This window comes from Euwallacea similis, chromosome 7, assembly GCF_039881205.1.
Source record: "Euwallacea similis isolate ESF13 chromosome 7, ESF131.1, whole genome shotgun sequence".
NCBI classification, from domain to species: domain Eukaryota; kingdom Metazoa; phylum Arthropoda; class Insecta; order Coleoptera; family Curculionidae; genus Euwallacea; species Euwallacea similis.
This window is the reverse complement of record NC_089615.1, coordinates 1,261,308-1,277,824: the sequence shown is the minus strand read 5'-3', so window position 1 is coordinate 1,277,824 and position 16,517 is coordinate 1,261,308. Positions and strand designations below refer to the sequence as shown.

General features: G+C 36.3%; 1 protein-coding gene across 1 annotated transcript in view; it reads left to right on the top strand.

Moving 5' to 3' along the window:
- The first annotated feature begins 542 nt into the window (after positions 1 to 542).
- Camta (Calmodulin-binding transcription activator) overlaps positions 543 to 16,517 on the top strand; it is a 179,387-nt gene continuing 163,412 nt past the window's right edge. The window contains exon 1 of the mRNA XM_066391703.1: positions 543 to 772. Coding sequence (XP_066247800.1) covers positions 748 to 772 — 25 coding nt within the window. The 5' untranslated portion in view covers positions 543 to 747. The remainder of the gene's footprint in view (positions 773 to 16,517) is intronic.

Here is a 16,517-nt window from a genome sequence, read left to right as displayed (position 1 = left end):
AGGGCTTACTTCAGGGGTAGGACTTATAATAGAAATACCCCGAAAAATTATGCCACGGGTTATTTTTTAGTTAGGTCTCATTTTCGGGGAAACACGATACATGATGCATTATAGTGCCGACTTGCTATTGTACCCTACAAACCCACAGACACGGTTGCGCTCAAAACTTTTTGTTGTCCCAATTCCCCCATACCGCTGTTTGTGAAAACTTCCCGCATTCTTGGAAACTTTACCTTCATTTAATTTAAAAACTTATACTGACCTTGCTAAATCCTGGGCGACAAGGGGACAAAACTATCTGAAACTTAACCTCAAAAACAATTTAAAACTGGCAAAAAGCCCCGTATAAAACTGTGTACGAATAAATATGAATTCAGGACTTAATATTTCAATTGGCAATCATAGAATTTATTTACAGAAATGTAAATAAGAAAAACTATGACTAACTCCATGATTGCCAATCGGACTATAGTAGCTTGCAGGACCATCTGATCGCGGTGCGTCGATGCCAGTTTTGGCGCACGCGTGTTAGACATTTAGTCTAGTTCAGAATGTCATGGAGCTGGTTTGACAGGACGGAAAAGTGTTTGTGTTTAAAAATATCGTACATTTTCCGGTTTTTATGAAAACATACACATAGGACTCCGAAAAACGTTCGTGCTAGTGTCGTGTCCAACGATCCGTGAGAAAATCCTACACCAACATGACCAATTCAGCCTGAAAACCGCACGCGTCTTTCGCCCTCTAATGGAATTTCACCCCTGGCAAAAAGGTAGGCAAATCATTTGATAAGTGCCGCTGTTTTTTAGCTTCTTGATTTGGAAAATTTCACTAAAAATTAGGAAAATCGCTTCACTGGGGATTTGTTTATCTTATTTTCTAACCTATGTTACATGACAATCTCCCCAAGGAGTTTTGATTGCTTTTTTGCCTGGCCTGTGCCCAGACAAATAAGGGTATTGCCAGTGTTTTTGCTCCACACTAATCCCTTGAATACGATTTTATTTGAAGTTCTAGTAGTTCGTCAAAGTCGGCCTAGAATCTTTAGTGTTTATCAGGGTAAGTCTTTTCAATGATCTTGCCTAGGTATGCCATATAAGATATAGCGAGATACACAGAAACAAGCTTTAGTACAAGTAGGTACTGAGCAGATGGGTACTTAAGTCCCTAGTTAATTACTCAGAAAGTTTTCTGAAATGTGAAATATCTTCAGCAGTCACTAGATCATCATTGATTTAGTCTGCTTTGTCTTTTTTGAAACACATTAACCGTAATGTATCCTGTACTTAGACTGAAACTTACACACTACAGGCAATAACTATTTGTTTTCATATTTAGAGATACTTGGAAATCTTAATAAGTTGTGCCAATATATAATGTATGTAAGTAAGTGGCCAATAAAGTTAGTATAACATAATTTCTTCAATAATTTCATTCAATCCATAAAATAAGTCCACTTTCCATTTTATCTAATCTTGCAAACCTATGACAATGGCAGCAATGAACATTAGGTCACAGTAGGGGATTGTTATCAATCCTGCAAACTCATTCCATTACAAATGTGTTAGGTACGTACCAGCACCTAAATGCAACATGAATATCTATTACATTAAAGTACAAATATCTTTTCCAAAATTACCCAAATTGTCAAAATCTATTGTCAAATTTAACAGATTGGCATCACAAATCTGTCAAAATGATACCACTTTATTTTTTAATTGATCACCCTGTATTTTTTTACAAAATTGAAAATATCTTTCCTTTATTTCGAAAATGTAATTCTTCTCAGATATTTGGTCTAAGCATTAGGTAAAATAATTAATTTTGAAGATATAAATTTTTATGTGTTTTGGTATAATTGTGTTATCCATAAATTAAAGCTTATTGGAGCATTGACGAAACAGGTGAGAATTGCCAAAAAATTTTTCTCAATATTTGGATTTAAATATTATACTTCAGGAATAGTTAGAGAGATGTACATAAATATTAACATTTATGAAATCAGAGGAAAAGAGGTCATTTAATTTTTGTAAAAAGACATGGGATGATCTATTAAAAAAAAATTGTTATCATTTTGATAGATTTCTGATGCTCATCTGTTCAATTTTACCATAGATTCTGCTGGAGAGAAAAATATGATACTTTATTAATTTCAAGATTTTTGTAGAACTGTTAATAACAGAAATATCTTTTAGCTTTTCCAAGATCTAAGGCTCCAGGACCTCAATAACGGCATCCACAGTCAATATAGGACCCATATGATGAGTCCCTTAGATAAATAAATAGCACATTAAAAATAAAAAATTTTCTTTGAAAAATGTCGAAAAGGAAGAAGTATCCATTTTTTGCTACTTTTCAAGCTTTGAACTGTAATAACTCGAACAGACGTGGGATTATTGCCTTAAAAAATAGCTCAAATTAATAACCTTGATGAGCTCTATTAAACGCCTCAAACCATTTGTCAATATTTTTAAAGTTTCCGACATACAGCGTCATTTTGGTCCCTAATCTTTACTATTTTTTCGCACCGATAATGATTTGAAAAAAGTGCCTTTCCATTGCTCCGTGACCCCAATTCTGAGATGTTTACGGTCAATATAGGATCCATATGAGTCTATTAGACCTATAAACAGCACCTAAAAAATTTCGAAAAATATCTAGGGAATAGGAGGTGTCCTGTTTTTTGTCATTTTTCAAACTTTGAGCAGCGATATCTTCCTGAATTTTCGAGATACAGCATCATTTTGGTTCCGAATTTTTGCGATTTTTTAGTGCCAAAACTGAGAGTTTGAAAAAAGTGTGTTCCAAGCTCCACGACCTGAAGTGAAGTATCCGTGGTCAATATAGGACCCATGTGATCCCATTGTATCAACAAACAGTACATCGAAAACTTCTATTTTTTTTTTAAATGTCAAAGGGGGGGAAGTACGAGTATTTTTTCCCACTTTTCAAACTTTAAGCCGTGATATCTCGAGCAGGCCTAAAAAAATTGCTCAAATGACTTATCTCAACGCCCTCTATTAAACGTCGCAAACTGATAATATGTACTTTAGTTTTTGAGATGCGGTATCATTTGGGCTCTAATTTTTGCGATTTTTTGGTGCCAAAAATGCAGGTTCGAAGAGAAAAGTATCTAAAAACTGCCAAACATAAAGTATTAATGTTGCTTCAAATATCGTTAAACCCAAAATGATTAAGGGCGAAGCTAAATGCGTTTAATTAAGCTCTATAATTAAAAAATCCGCTGTATCTGGCAGGAGTAATTTGTCTTAACTGAAGGGTACTTACGGACATACGTCTCCAGATTTCCGTTTTTAAGAGTTATTTTTCAAATATGTATAGTCTCAATCTCTGCATCAAACCAGGTTAAAAGTGTTTATTTATACCACTGAAGCCTTCATTTTTGAAAGGACAAATTTGAAAAAAGTGCGCAACATAATGGTGAACATTTTTATAGCTAGTGTGGTTTCCTTCTCCACCCACCAAAACTACCCCAAAACACTTACTATGGCTTTTCATCCAGTTCGTGACACATGAAAGTTACACCACAATCCGGCAAAGGTCCTTTTGTTTGGTCGAGCTATAGTCAGCTTAAAAACTGACTGTAAAAAAGATGTATTACCCTCTTAATCCTGGCTCAGGCTGCTGTTTGGCCAAAGACAAAAAGTTTGCTCATCATGGTTTGTTTTTTAAATGGCCAACGATTAAATAGCTTTGGCATGGACTAGGGTTAACGATGAATTATCGTGCCCTTGAAACATTGAAAATGTTGTTTGAGTTATTCATAGTTTTACCTCTGAACTACAATGAGGTATTGATGGATTAGCTCGGATTGTTGGAGACTGTTATACAACTCGTCAAAAGCTTTGTCTATTTAGAGCTTTGCGTTTGCAAAATGGGGGAATGCCAAAATTCCCCATTGATTTTTAATTTGGCGCTATTTACACTTCGATTGCTAACTGCTGGGATTTATCAAGATAAATTGACTTTTGTGCGAAAGAAATTGCCTCGTAGAAATATCGATAGAAATCTCGATAGACTTGCTATTTAGAACATGCTGATATATTTATGTTGAAAAATATATGATGCAAAGTGTTGTAACGTTCCAGATTTTACGCATATAACTCGGAGAGAAAAGTCTTTTTTGAGCTTATCACCAACACCTCACACATTGCATTTAATAATATCCCGCTTTGGCTTGTTACACCTTCTTGGTCGGGTTAAGTTCATAATAAAAGCCTTGCTTTCTCGTTTTCCCCTCGAACCCTGATAAAAATTTAAAGACCTGTTGGTATTTGCGTAATTTTCTTTCTCGATTCGGGTGCATACTTACGTCTTCCATAAAGTCAGTTTGGGTAAAATTTGATTGCATTGGCCAAGATCTGGTCGCTTAAGTCGTTTTGAGATAAATCCGGGGGAACTTATTTTATACAGCAAGGGGAGAAAGTGTGTTGCTAGAACAGTGCTATGTGAACACTACAAGCTTCACGAGACCAGAAGGGATATTCTCAAATTTGGAGAATGACTCAGAAAATGACATAAATATAGCTTAGTTCGACAGTTTTACGATCTACATTGACATAAATTAGGTATTCGATATGTTGACGTCATTCCATGACGACAATTGGCTTCACGAAGTCGTGAATATTGCCTCAGAGGGCGACGGAATGGGGCGTGAACTCAGTGATTTATAGCTGAGCATACAAACCGCTCTAGAAATTTGGAATTTGCGGTTGGCTGGGAATGGTTTTACTGGGAATGACTGTTGTTAACTAGCAAAGGTAGTAAATATGTAGTTGAGCTGTACAACAGAGCATATAGTAGTACTAAAAGATGTTAAAAGGTTGGAGGTATTTATGTTGGAATAACAGCGGATTTTTAGTAGATGATTGTAATTGTACATTAGTTATCTTGAAGAAAAATTACTTTACTTAAAATAGGGGGTACCGGAATATGGTGATACAATGAAATTTGTAGCGTAACTGCTCACAGAAAATTATGGAGAAAAATGATGCGTTTTTACTGGTTAAGGGCGGCTTTACATAGTCTTTTCTCGCTGGGTCCTAATGGACTGCACTTATCCGTGGCGTCAGGCCTCCTTACTATAAAACAACGTAAAAATGAGATGAAACGTAGATGACCGCAAGATAACGCAGATGGCCCTATGACGATGCAAATGGCTACGTAATTCAGCGTGGTTAGCTTACGTTAAAAAAAATGTTATTTTGAGAATGATTTTCTTCGTTCACTTCACTTTCAATATCTACATGTGGTTATACTTTCTTTATAGAAATTTTATTCAAAAGGATAAATATGGATACGGCTGATGAAGGTCGCCGCAGGTAAAAGGCGGACACAAAAAAGATACATCATCGGGGCTCGATGAGTAATGTATTATTGTATGTTGTCGAATATTATGGTATGTTTCTTTACGTTTATGCTTGTAAGAAAACTCGGAATCTTGAGTCACAGGATCTTTGGCTGTAACAGCAGATCGGCGTTAAGAGTGCGGAAACCTAAGACTAGTACAACTATAAGAATCAAGCCCTGTAATAAACGAATTAGGTACTGGAATGCTATCCGATGTCGTTTGGAAAAACCCAAATATTTGTTTCCGGAGAGGCAGTTGCATTCTTCCTCTTTTAGCCGATTAGGACCAAATTCGGTTTAATATGGTTAATTTCAAAATTGCCCCTGTCAGACAATTATCGAAACAAAATTGATGAAGAGGATGAGTGTTGGATCAGGTTGATTACATTTATTTTTGCATTTTTTAAGTGTGCATGTCTGCACTATTTGAAAGCGGTACTCTCAACCAGAAAATTGATTAATGTAATTCCACATGAATTTCCTACATTTTCCTCAATTCTGTAGGAAAGTTTAGGAAATATTACATAAAAATAACACGAGAACCAAAAAGTCTTACAAAAATCATCTGTCCAGCAGCATTCGGGACAGGAACATGGGAATTTTGAAAGTAGTAGGAGTCAGTTCCACGTATTTCGTGAATTAAATATTTTTCGAAACACATTTTATTTAAAGCTACGTGACGACTAGTACCCAACGTTTTTCTAATCTATTATGAGTTATCTGCTTAATACACGGGTGTGATACAACGTTTTATTTAGAGGATCCAGGGGCTTCAACAAATTTAACGAAAAATATAGATTCGATGGAAAACAAACAAGTTGTAGGTGTTTCCGAAAATTCCAATCTTCCTATTAAAAATCCGATGACTCTCTCTCGTAGAGGACCAAAAAGTGTGGATGGAGGAGCGACATTTATTTTTAATCATTTCTTCAAACAAACTTCAGATCAAAATAAAACCAATTTGAGCAAATATCGGTATTTGTGGAATATTTCCTGAACCGTCGAAATTTTCTGAATTAAAACGTAATTTTGTTCAGCATAAAAATTTGCCTCAATTGAACCGACTTAGAAGTTCTTAGGATTTTCCAGGCCTAAATGGCAAGCAGCGAATAAGCTTGTATACTAGAAATTACGTTTCCAGAACCCCTGACCTTTATGCCAAGTAAAGCATTTTTAAAGTCTCGCGTAAAAAGCGGTTCTTTGAAAAATATGTAATTTCGCTGAGGTTGTTTATAGAGCTGGAGCTACCGACTTTCTGGCCTTTTCCAAATTTTACCCATCGATGCTTCAAGAACTAATTAAGCAATCGAATTCAGCCATACCATTAGCCTAAATTAATTGTCTCGACGAATTTCCCTAAATTTGTTTCAAATTTAAATTTAAGAATTTTAACTTAAATTAAATTTAACTAAATTATGCTTTTTTTAAACCCCATCACGTCTCTGCATTAAGGAATATGTGAATTCAGCTTTAACATTCGTTAAATGATTTAGCACGGTCATTACACGTGACTTGGTTATTATCGGGTCAAGATTAGTTATTCCAGGGTGGAAGTCCAGGAATTAGGAGCAGGACCCTTTAACGGACGTAGAGGGCAGACTTGGCGCCAAGTAAAGCCCGGCAAAGGGTAATTTAATAAACGGGTGGGCAAAATAAATTCCCATTTGGGATGAGATAATTTTGGACATGTGGGAGCTCGGTTGTTTTTGTTTAGGATATCTGGAACCAATCTGCAAATACCTTCTTGCATAGAGCGTTATTTGTTTAACAGCAGCCGATGCCTCAAACCGGTGATTCACACGAAGGTAATAAAAATGAGTTCCATAGTAGTACCTGCACCTGTATGTTCTATTATAAATTAAAATGGAAATCAATACTTTGCTAAAGCAGGATCTAGCCGCAATTAATGCAATATCCTTGTCATCGAGGGTGGATCTCTGTAATGATAGGATTGATGGAATATCCAGTAAGATTAAACCAAGTGGTGGTTTATGTTGTTTCTAATACGATCTGATCCTGTTGTGTATGTATGTATGAATGTATTAGTGGGGTTAGAGTTTGTCACTCTGAAATATGCAGCATATTGAATGATTTAGGGGTTTCACTTTTGATCTCTGTAGTAATTTCATCCCTGTCCCAAAGGAGCACCCGTTACAGTTTCGAAACTATCTAAACTTTCTCACTTTACTTGCGGCCTTTTTGGAAATTACTTTTAATCAATTTCCTCGTTCTATACAGCCGGTCTGATACGGGAATACAGAAACCTAATGAGTAAGTTAATATGTACTTAGAGTTTAGTTTCCATTTGCAAAGCTACTTTGATAGAGACATTCGCGCTTCCAACTTGTGATTCACCTACTAAAAATTTGCATATAGTATTATTTGATATTCTCCAAGGACAGGTTTGTTGTAGCTTTTAGAATACTAAACAAGCTGAACTTCGCTGTCGGGGAATTTGGTTACAAAATTCCGATACATGGAGACTTCCTGTTTGTGCAAACATGAGAAAAAAATTAACAAGTTCGAACTTTGTGATATGCTCGTTGCATTGGAATTCTTCAGTAAATATTCATGTTCAATATCTTTTATTTGGGAGATGATTTAAATATCAGTTTTGAGTTTTAAAGCTTGTCGAAGCAGCATTTATAACAAAGGAATATAAACGCTTGTAACGACTCCAGGAAGAGGAGTGTGGTTGGGACGTAATGGCGCGGTACTTGCTGCATGTTCTAATAAGTGACTCAGGGAGTACCCAAAGTCCTTTAAAAACTACACACCCTGCCTTGGGTTTTCTTACAAAAATGATGCATTTTGCCTAAAGTGCAGTTGTTCCTGCTTTGTATGCCAAAAAAAGTCAGTCAACATCGGAGAATAATTACTACAATAAAATTTAAGACGCTCTAAACGTATTTCCCAATATACTCTATCTCTAAATTCAATAGCTATTAGGAAATTTGCTATAGAGCATATCATTCAACGTATTGGCCATTTATCATATTAAATATTTAATATTATATTTTCATATTTGCCTGACCCTGTATAATGTAGAAATACTATTTTTTCTGTCATTTTTATGTACATTTTTTCGATTAAACTTATTTGCATTTTGACCTAAAATTTTAACTATGTATTGCCATTTTCATAGAGGAGTAAGCATCTCACATACTTCCTGTGTGTACATATACGCCGAACTTTCCCCTGAGGCAATTTATACTTCTCACGTGCTCGAAGCTTCATTCGTTAATATTTCAAAAACCAATGAATTCAGACGTATTCAATGATACATAAAAATATTGTAAACTCGTTGAAAATTCCAAAAAACTAATAACAGACAGACTATTCCCTTTAAGGAACTGACACACGGTGAATAAAATTCTCTCACAGATACCGATTTTTTTCGTTAGACACCATGCCAAAATGGAAATGTCCTGTCTATTTTCAGCTCAAATTGGTCTATTCCGAAATACATGCTTCACCATGTATATTTTCGTCTACAAATACTGCGTTCATGTGTCCATTTTATGATACTTTCATTCGGTGCCGACTAAACCGATTTTTATTTGGACGTTTAACATGAATTATCTTTTGTCATTTTCACAGAAGAGGAAGCGTCTCATGTAGTTCCCCTGTATATAACCCGAACTTTCCCCGGGCAATTTAAACTTGTCATTAAAACGTCCTCGTTGGTTTTGTACTTTTTTTTAGGCCATTAAACCTAGGGTATGCGACATAAATTCCCAAATGACTACAATTAGTAACCCGCATAAATCGGGCCCGATAAATCTGATGGCAAGTGTCGATCAAGTAAATTCGTTGGACCAATCCCAACACAATTACCCTGTTGACGTATGTTATGACTGTACGTCATGTACGGTAATTAAAATGGGATATTTGGATATTTATTGTTACGATACCATTATGCGCCTTTGACAAATATTGGAATTTATCGATGATTTTGGATATGTAAGAGCTGTGGATTGTCAACGCGCTATTACGTGCCCGAAGCCGGGAACGTCTGATCATAAATTCTCCTCTCACCTAACGGAATCATCTGAGCAAGATAAATAGACTGTATATTAAAAAATGCGCAAAGCTGCTTGAACTTAAAAAACAATTAATACTCTTTCCATCATGGCAGGGGTTCATGTCCTCCACAGTTTTATGAGAATTTTATCTGCCGGGGCCACGCTAGACGCGAAACAGTCTGGCAGTGGTACAACTGACGCATTTTTACTCCTTTTTCGCTAAAATTCTAAAAACGTCGAGAGCCAGTTCTACCCTTGATTAATTTTTAGAATTTATTGCATAACAGAAAGGAAATCGTAATTTATGTCGTGAATTTTATTATTTTTCCGTAGAGCCGTGTTGCCTCACAGTCAGCGATTTGGGATTTTTATAGGTACTTATCGTCCCTACTTGTTCCTCCCGTAGTATTTCAAGATAATATATAAAAATTTCGCTTCTCAGTACGTCTAAAGTACGTAAATAATACGTTTTGTTTTTCCCTGCCGACAGCCCCATCTCCAAACAACATTTGCCACAATGTATTGCATTATACGCATCTGTTTACTACATAGAGCAAATAGACTTAAAACATTTCCTTATAAGCAAACAAATATTATAATACGTTTGCTTTTCCAAGGCACCCAAACTTGCGAATATCATCTCCTAATATTTGAACGTATGAAAGGATTTTATTTATATTCTCGCAGGAAGGAAGTGAAGTTCGAAATTGAAATTATTCGACCAAAAAACTAAAAGCCCGACTGCAAGGTCTGTTTACTCTGAAGCAATTTAATATCGTGATTTAGTATCCGGTCTTTCAGAAAGAATGGATATTTGATGCTCAATGGCTAGAAAACGTATTTAGAGATACTTGAAAATACCTATAAATATATCGGGTCTAAGTGAACTGATGTATTGTCTCAAAGCGGGGCAGACTAGCTGTAAATAATGTAATGACTTATTTTGACAATAATACTAAGTACGCAGGATTGCGCCAGGAGATTTATAGCTAGAGCATCTAAGCTTCAACCTCCTTTTTATTAGTTACTAAAACAAAGGAATCTTCAGTGGAATACGGAACATCTAGTGCACATTCGACAGTCTCATTAGCACTCTTACTGACGCGACGTCTCCTAAAAGCATAATTAAAACGTGATATGTGTACTTAACGGCGAAGGTGAAACAGAAACAGACTTGATACATAACTGTCTCGAGTGCTCACTTCTGTCACTTAAATAAAAGCGAATAAACCTCAGGAGCCTAAAATCGTTACGATAGAGAATGTATAATGAGCAATACGGATAAAGAGTTACGAAGAGAGAATTTTGACGGTAAATGACTACTAGAGGAGGAACGAGAACCCGATATACACTGAATACTGAGTGTTTTGTATTATTACCAAATATGTCTGAGTATGGGGCTTTTTGCTCGTGATTTTTAGTGTGGAGCCAGTTTAAGCAGAGGTGATTAAAAAACACTGGAGCTGTCAGTTCCAGGAAATAGCTACTGTGGTGTTGAACAAATCAGGTTGACAAGTTAAAACTGCATAGCTTGTAAACGAACAGCACCACGGCAACTTCAAACATCAATGGACTGACTTGCTTTTGTTGCATTAAACCACACCTGTATCAGTTATAATGAGTTGCATTGATTAGAAAATAGTACGTTAAATTACAAATTCCATGACAACGCCATGGCGCACGAGTCTAAATTTGCAAAACGAGGAGCGAATAGACGAGTTGGCAACAGATGAGTGCGGCAATGGCCTTAGGAGACGAGTATGTAATATTATTTTTCTACGACCGTCAAAATAGCGACGGTTGTGCTCTTTGATTGTGAAGGGGAGTAAGCAAAGCTGCATGTCTGCTGACTTAGGCTACCTCATCATTGTTTTAAGACTTTAGTTTAGCCCAGTCCCCTTCTTTCCTGTTAATGTGGAATTTATTGCATGGCATTTACTGGACGATAATAGGACATCTAGGTCTGATTGCGGCATATTATTTATTTTGCCCGTAATGATGATAATCCAGTCTTAGGTTACAGTGGATGAACATCATTTGCTAATGGGAAATTGTATGATAATTATTAAAGTGTAAATTAAACACAGATGAGTGTCCTGACTTAACGATACAATTGTTTCAAACCTTAATAGCCGTACCATGTGGACATATGTTATGACGGACAACTGTTTTATTAATTAAATAGTGCGAGACGGTCTAGCGAGCTATGCTAATTGCGTCCTGGCTCCCTATTTACATAATGGACCATATTTTAGGGCCCATGGGTAAACGCAAATGCACGTTACTTTCTCCTGGAATGGAATTTGTTGGTAATGAAAAACATTTTCATTAGTTTTGGTTGCTTGTTTCCAAAAGTTAATTTGAACGTAGTAATTTTAATACCTGTGTTTTGCACACCACGTGTTTAGGTGCTTACCTTTTATTGTTATGAATGCTTTTTTCTCTAATTGTTAACGTTCTTGATAAAGGCTTTTACGAGTATTTTTTAGTAATCATTAGTGTGCTGCTTCGTTAAATTGTAGCTCAACAACAGAATTTTGAAATACGGTGGTTAGTTGAATACAGCGCTTTTAAACAGACGCCTTTAAATAAAAGAACTAAAAATGTTTCATTTTATAGACATAGTCACAAACACATTTGACAGGAACTAGTTTTTACTTACAGCCAACAAAACTGAAATTGTTAAAAATCTGTGCTAGCGAATATATCAACACTTTAAAACATTTTGAAAAGGGTCACTTTGAATATCAAAATTTTAAAAAATCCTGTACATAAAAGAAGTCAAAGTGTCTTAACGCACTCGCGAGATAGGTGTTCTCGCTTACGGCTCGTGAGCAATAATTCATGCTCGTGTGTTAAGGATGATTTGTGACATCGGAAGAGGTATGATGAAAGGCGTGGAACAAATAAAATAATATCTGCGCGCTCATGACAGACGTGACCCGATTTCGGCCATAATGGAACTTAGAAAAAACATTAGACGTCATCCATGAAATTTAATATAGAGCTAATTAAGTTTTTAATAATGGTGGGATGTTTCCGGAGGCATTGCAGGGACACAAAAACAATAATTTCGCACAAATGCACGAAGTCCGACGACTTGTCTGGCTTATTTCTAACACAAATGTTTTACGACCCGTGCCCGAGTGATAAATTTTCCTTGTTCTTTATTACATCCATGACAGTTTCCTTCTCGTCGTTTTCCATTCGGCTAATACACACAACAAACGAACAAACGGCCTTTAATTATTTTTGAAAGTTCCTTGCTCGCGACCGCTCGTTCTTTTCCCCTCAAACGAAATTATTTTTAAGCGAGTAAGTAGCGAGAGCGTAAGCGAGAGTACTTTTATATAACCTTAAACAAAAATGGACCTCTTAATTCCATCCTTTGTTCAAATATTTTTTGTTTATCTCAGCGTTCCATTATTCTTCCACGGTAGCGGCGGCGTAGCGGTTCAAAGTGGGTTGAAACTCCTTTATTTGTCAACTTTAATAGTCCAATTTTTCTTTTCACGTCCCCCATTACGCTGACAAGCCCCTGATGGGTTAAACACGTATTAACAGATGTTTTTTGTGATATCGGCAGCAAACCGGCCATTCTGCACAAAGGCTAAATGTATCCATTACTTTAATAACATTTTATAAGTCAGATCGATGACCCAGATTTTATCCCATTCAGATGCCTGCTTGGTCTAAAAAACCAGTGGTGTTCGGTGGGGGCGATTTATATAAGAATCAGCTAATGTTCGGACCAGCTACAGCAAACTACACGATCAGACGACCATTTGTTTAAGGCCAAAATACACACAAACAGCCAACATTAGGCCTATAATTTATAGTTAAATTTGTCTGTCAGGTTTATTGAGTTTTATTGGTTTATGAATAAACCGAACTGGATGTTGCTGAACATGCTCGTTTTGGAATTCGGTGGCACTATGCCTAAACCTTTTACTACTGGGATAAATAGCTTGCAATGATTGATGGTTAGGCACACTGTTTGGTTCTTTTCGCCCTACACAAAATTAATGTCGACCATTAGGTATATAGGCACTTGCACCAATGTTTGCAAGTAGGCAAAAGGCCATTAATTTCCCGATAGGTGATGTAATGTAACCAAAATTACCATAAAGCCTTCGTAAAGCGATATGGAATTTAGCTTAGCGATAGGATGGATTACAGCATAAGTCTTTCTGAAGCAGTGATTAGTGATTTATAGTAAAGATCACCTGGTAGCAGCGCAGGGCTCTCTACGTTCGGTAATGGGTAGTTGTAAGATGCACCCTTAACGCCAACATTTAGTTAAATTGCAGTCATATCTATTTCTTTATCTATATTTTACTTTGGATTTCGATAAGAAAATTTCTTATCTTCTAGTAGTAGAGTTACTTTGACTTTAAACTCAAGGAACTGACGTCAATTATTTTATAGATATCTATGAAAATAGGAAACCTCACTAACTCTTATATAATATACGAATAACGCCAATGATTCGCAATACCTTGACAGTGACTCATCTCAGTTGAGTATCAACATTGCGCAAAATGTCACTATTGCGAAATATTTCTATTGTGCACCATCTGGTATTTCAAAAATTTTGCCGATTTGTTGACGTCGGTTAAGAAAATGACCTACGTGCTCAATCACTGTGCCGAGTATTTGTAGACACTGAAGTTTATGAGGTCGATTTTTACGACAATACTCCGAAAAGTACCCGATCTAACATTTAAAGAAAAAAAATTGAAAAATATTACATTATTTCTCAACATAGCCCCCTTTGAAATTGACACACTTTTCCCAACGAAGTTTTCTTGGCTTCTATACCCTGTTTATAGTAAGAAACTTTGAATGTTTCAAAATAGGCATCAACCTGGGACTCCACCTCTTCATTATTGGTAAAACTCTTTCCATCAGCAATTTTTTCAAGTTTGGAAATAGAAAATAATCTGAGGGGATTAAATCTAGTGAATAGGGTGGATGAAGAAAAAGTTCGAAACGAATTTGATTAATTTTGAACATTACAGTGACGGAAGTGTGACTGGTGTGTTGTCTTGAAGAAACGAGACTTTCTTTTTCGCCAAATGCGATCGCTTTTTCCTAATTTCTTTGTTCAAATGCTGCAATAAATTTGTATAACATTTTTCATTTATTGTTTTTCCTTGAGGGAGGTAATCAATAAAAATGGTCCCACATGCACCTCAAAAATCTGACACCATCACCTTTCCTGCAGATGGAACAGTTTTCGAGTTCTTTGAAGTCGATTCCCCCTTTTAAGTTCATTGTTTTGAATGCTCTTTCGTCTCAGGTATGAAATGATGACCCATGTTTCATTACTTCTCTGAAACAACCTCACGGCGCTGTTTTTGTTGATTTGTTAGGTCAAAATGCGATATACATTACTTTTTGAAACACTTATCATGTCTGCTAACTCGCGCAATTTTAGCCGACGGTCTTCCGGTAATTTTGTGGATTTTCATTACAATTTCTAGAGTGGTCACCTCATTGGACCGACTACTGCGGAGTTCGCTTTGGCAGCTTGTATGATCGCGTTTAAACTTTGTCACTTAATATTTTACAGTTGTTAACGAAGGACCAAATTCCCACAGAGGAGAATCTAACTCCGCTTTGATGTTTGATGGACTAAGACCTAAATGAAAGTATTGAAATATGTATCGATGGCGAATTTTTTTTCCATTTTTAAAAAAATCTCTAAAAGCGTTTACTAAAAAGGCTTCATAATAAAAACAAATCAATCTAGCATTCTCAAACTTTAGACATACGCCTTTTAAAATTAAGTTTTTGTAACATAGGCAAATTCTTAACAAAAAAGTCGTCATCTATATGTCAGGTAGGGTACTTTTGGGACTATCCTCGTACCAGCCATCTTATTTTTATATTCCTTCCATTTATCCGGGTAACTTGATCTGTCCTAAATACGGTTGTGGGGATATCGGAGTAAACCGCATTAATCTGAATAGTGGGGTGAGCCATCTGTCCCTGTAGGGAAACATCCGTACTCGAGATTATTTTCTTACCTAGCTCTAGAAGGGAAGTCGGAGGAGCAAACTCTGGAGAGTTCTCATGGGAGACGTTACCTTGTCTTGTCACCGATAAAGTATTGAAGATTCGTAGAGGAGGCTATCAATGGTCTTTTGGCATTAAATTGAACTTTAAGTACATACAATTGAATTCTAACTACTTTGGTACTGTATTTGATGGGATAACACTTTGATCATTCTCTGACGTTATAAATTTGCTCTAATCTTTTTTTCGAATTTGCCCTATTTCGTCGATGCCTTTTTCCACCCAGGTACGGATTTTTAGTTTGTGAAGGGGCCTCGTTATCCCAATGTACATCAGCCTTCGAAAAATGTAGCGAAGCAGCAACGCCGGGCTGTTCCTCGCCTCGTCGCTTCGTCTATAATAAAGGGAGATGATGAATACACGTGTTAGGAAGGTGCGGGAGCCCGATAAGGTTGTTTGCTGCGGAAGAAGCTATTAATACTGATTAAATCCAAAGAACGACCCAATAGCTCTAGGTATGATGGATGTTTTGACGAATTATTGCTTCCAGGTCGGCTTTCTCAAACGCTCTTACGATAACTTTTTCCAATCGCGTTTTAACACGAATTCCAATGTAATAAAATTTTCTAACTCTCTGATGGAAGTGACTTAACTCAAATTACCATTAATAACAGATTTGACGTCAGTTTTAGACTTCCAAAATAGGTGGTAACAGGGTGCGTATAATAGTGCATCACAATCCGTTTCGACAGTAATTCAAACGATACATCATAATTCGTAACAATGGCCAAATTACAATCAAACTCGCTGCCCGACTTGACGAAGATAAATTATTTCAATTTGTAATTATTGTTCTGATTGTGCTAAACTTACTGCTAATTTGTTAATTTTGCACATTATGCAGGAGTCGTTAATAAGACAGTATTGTTCCAAGAAGTAAATAAGTTATTGTTTATGACACCTTAATTGCACATTGATCTTTTCAACTAATTAATGCATCGTCTGACGATTGTATTCAAACATTTTTTTTTCTTTTATTTTTAGGAGTGACGCCTCATATGCAACTAGGGGTTGTTGGAGTGGTGGAATTGCCCACTATTC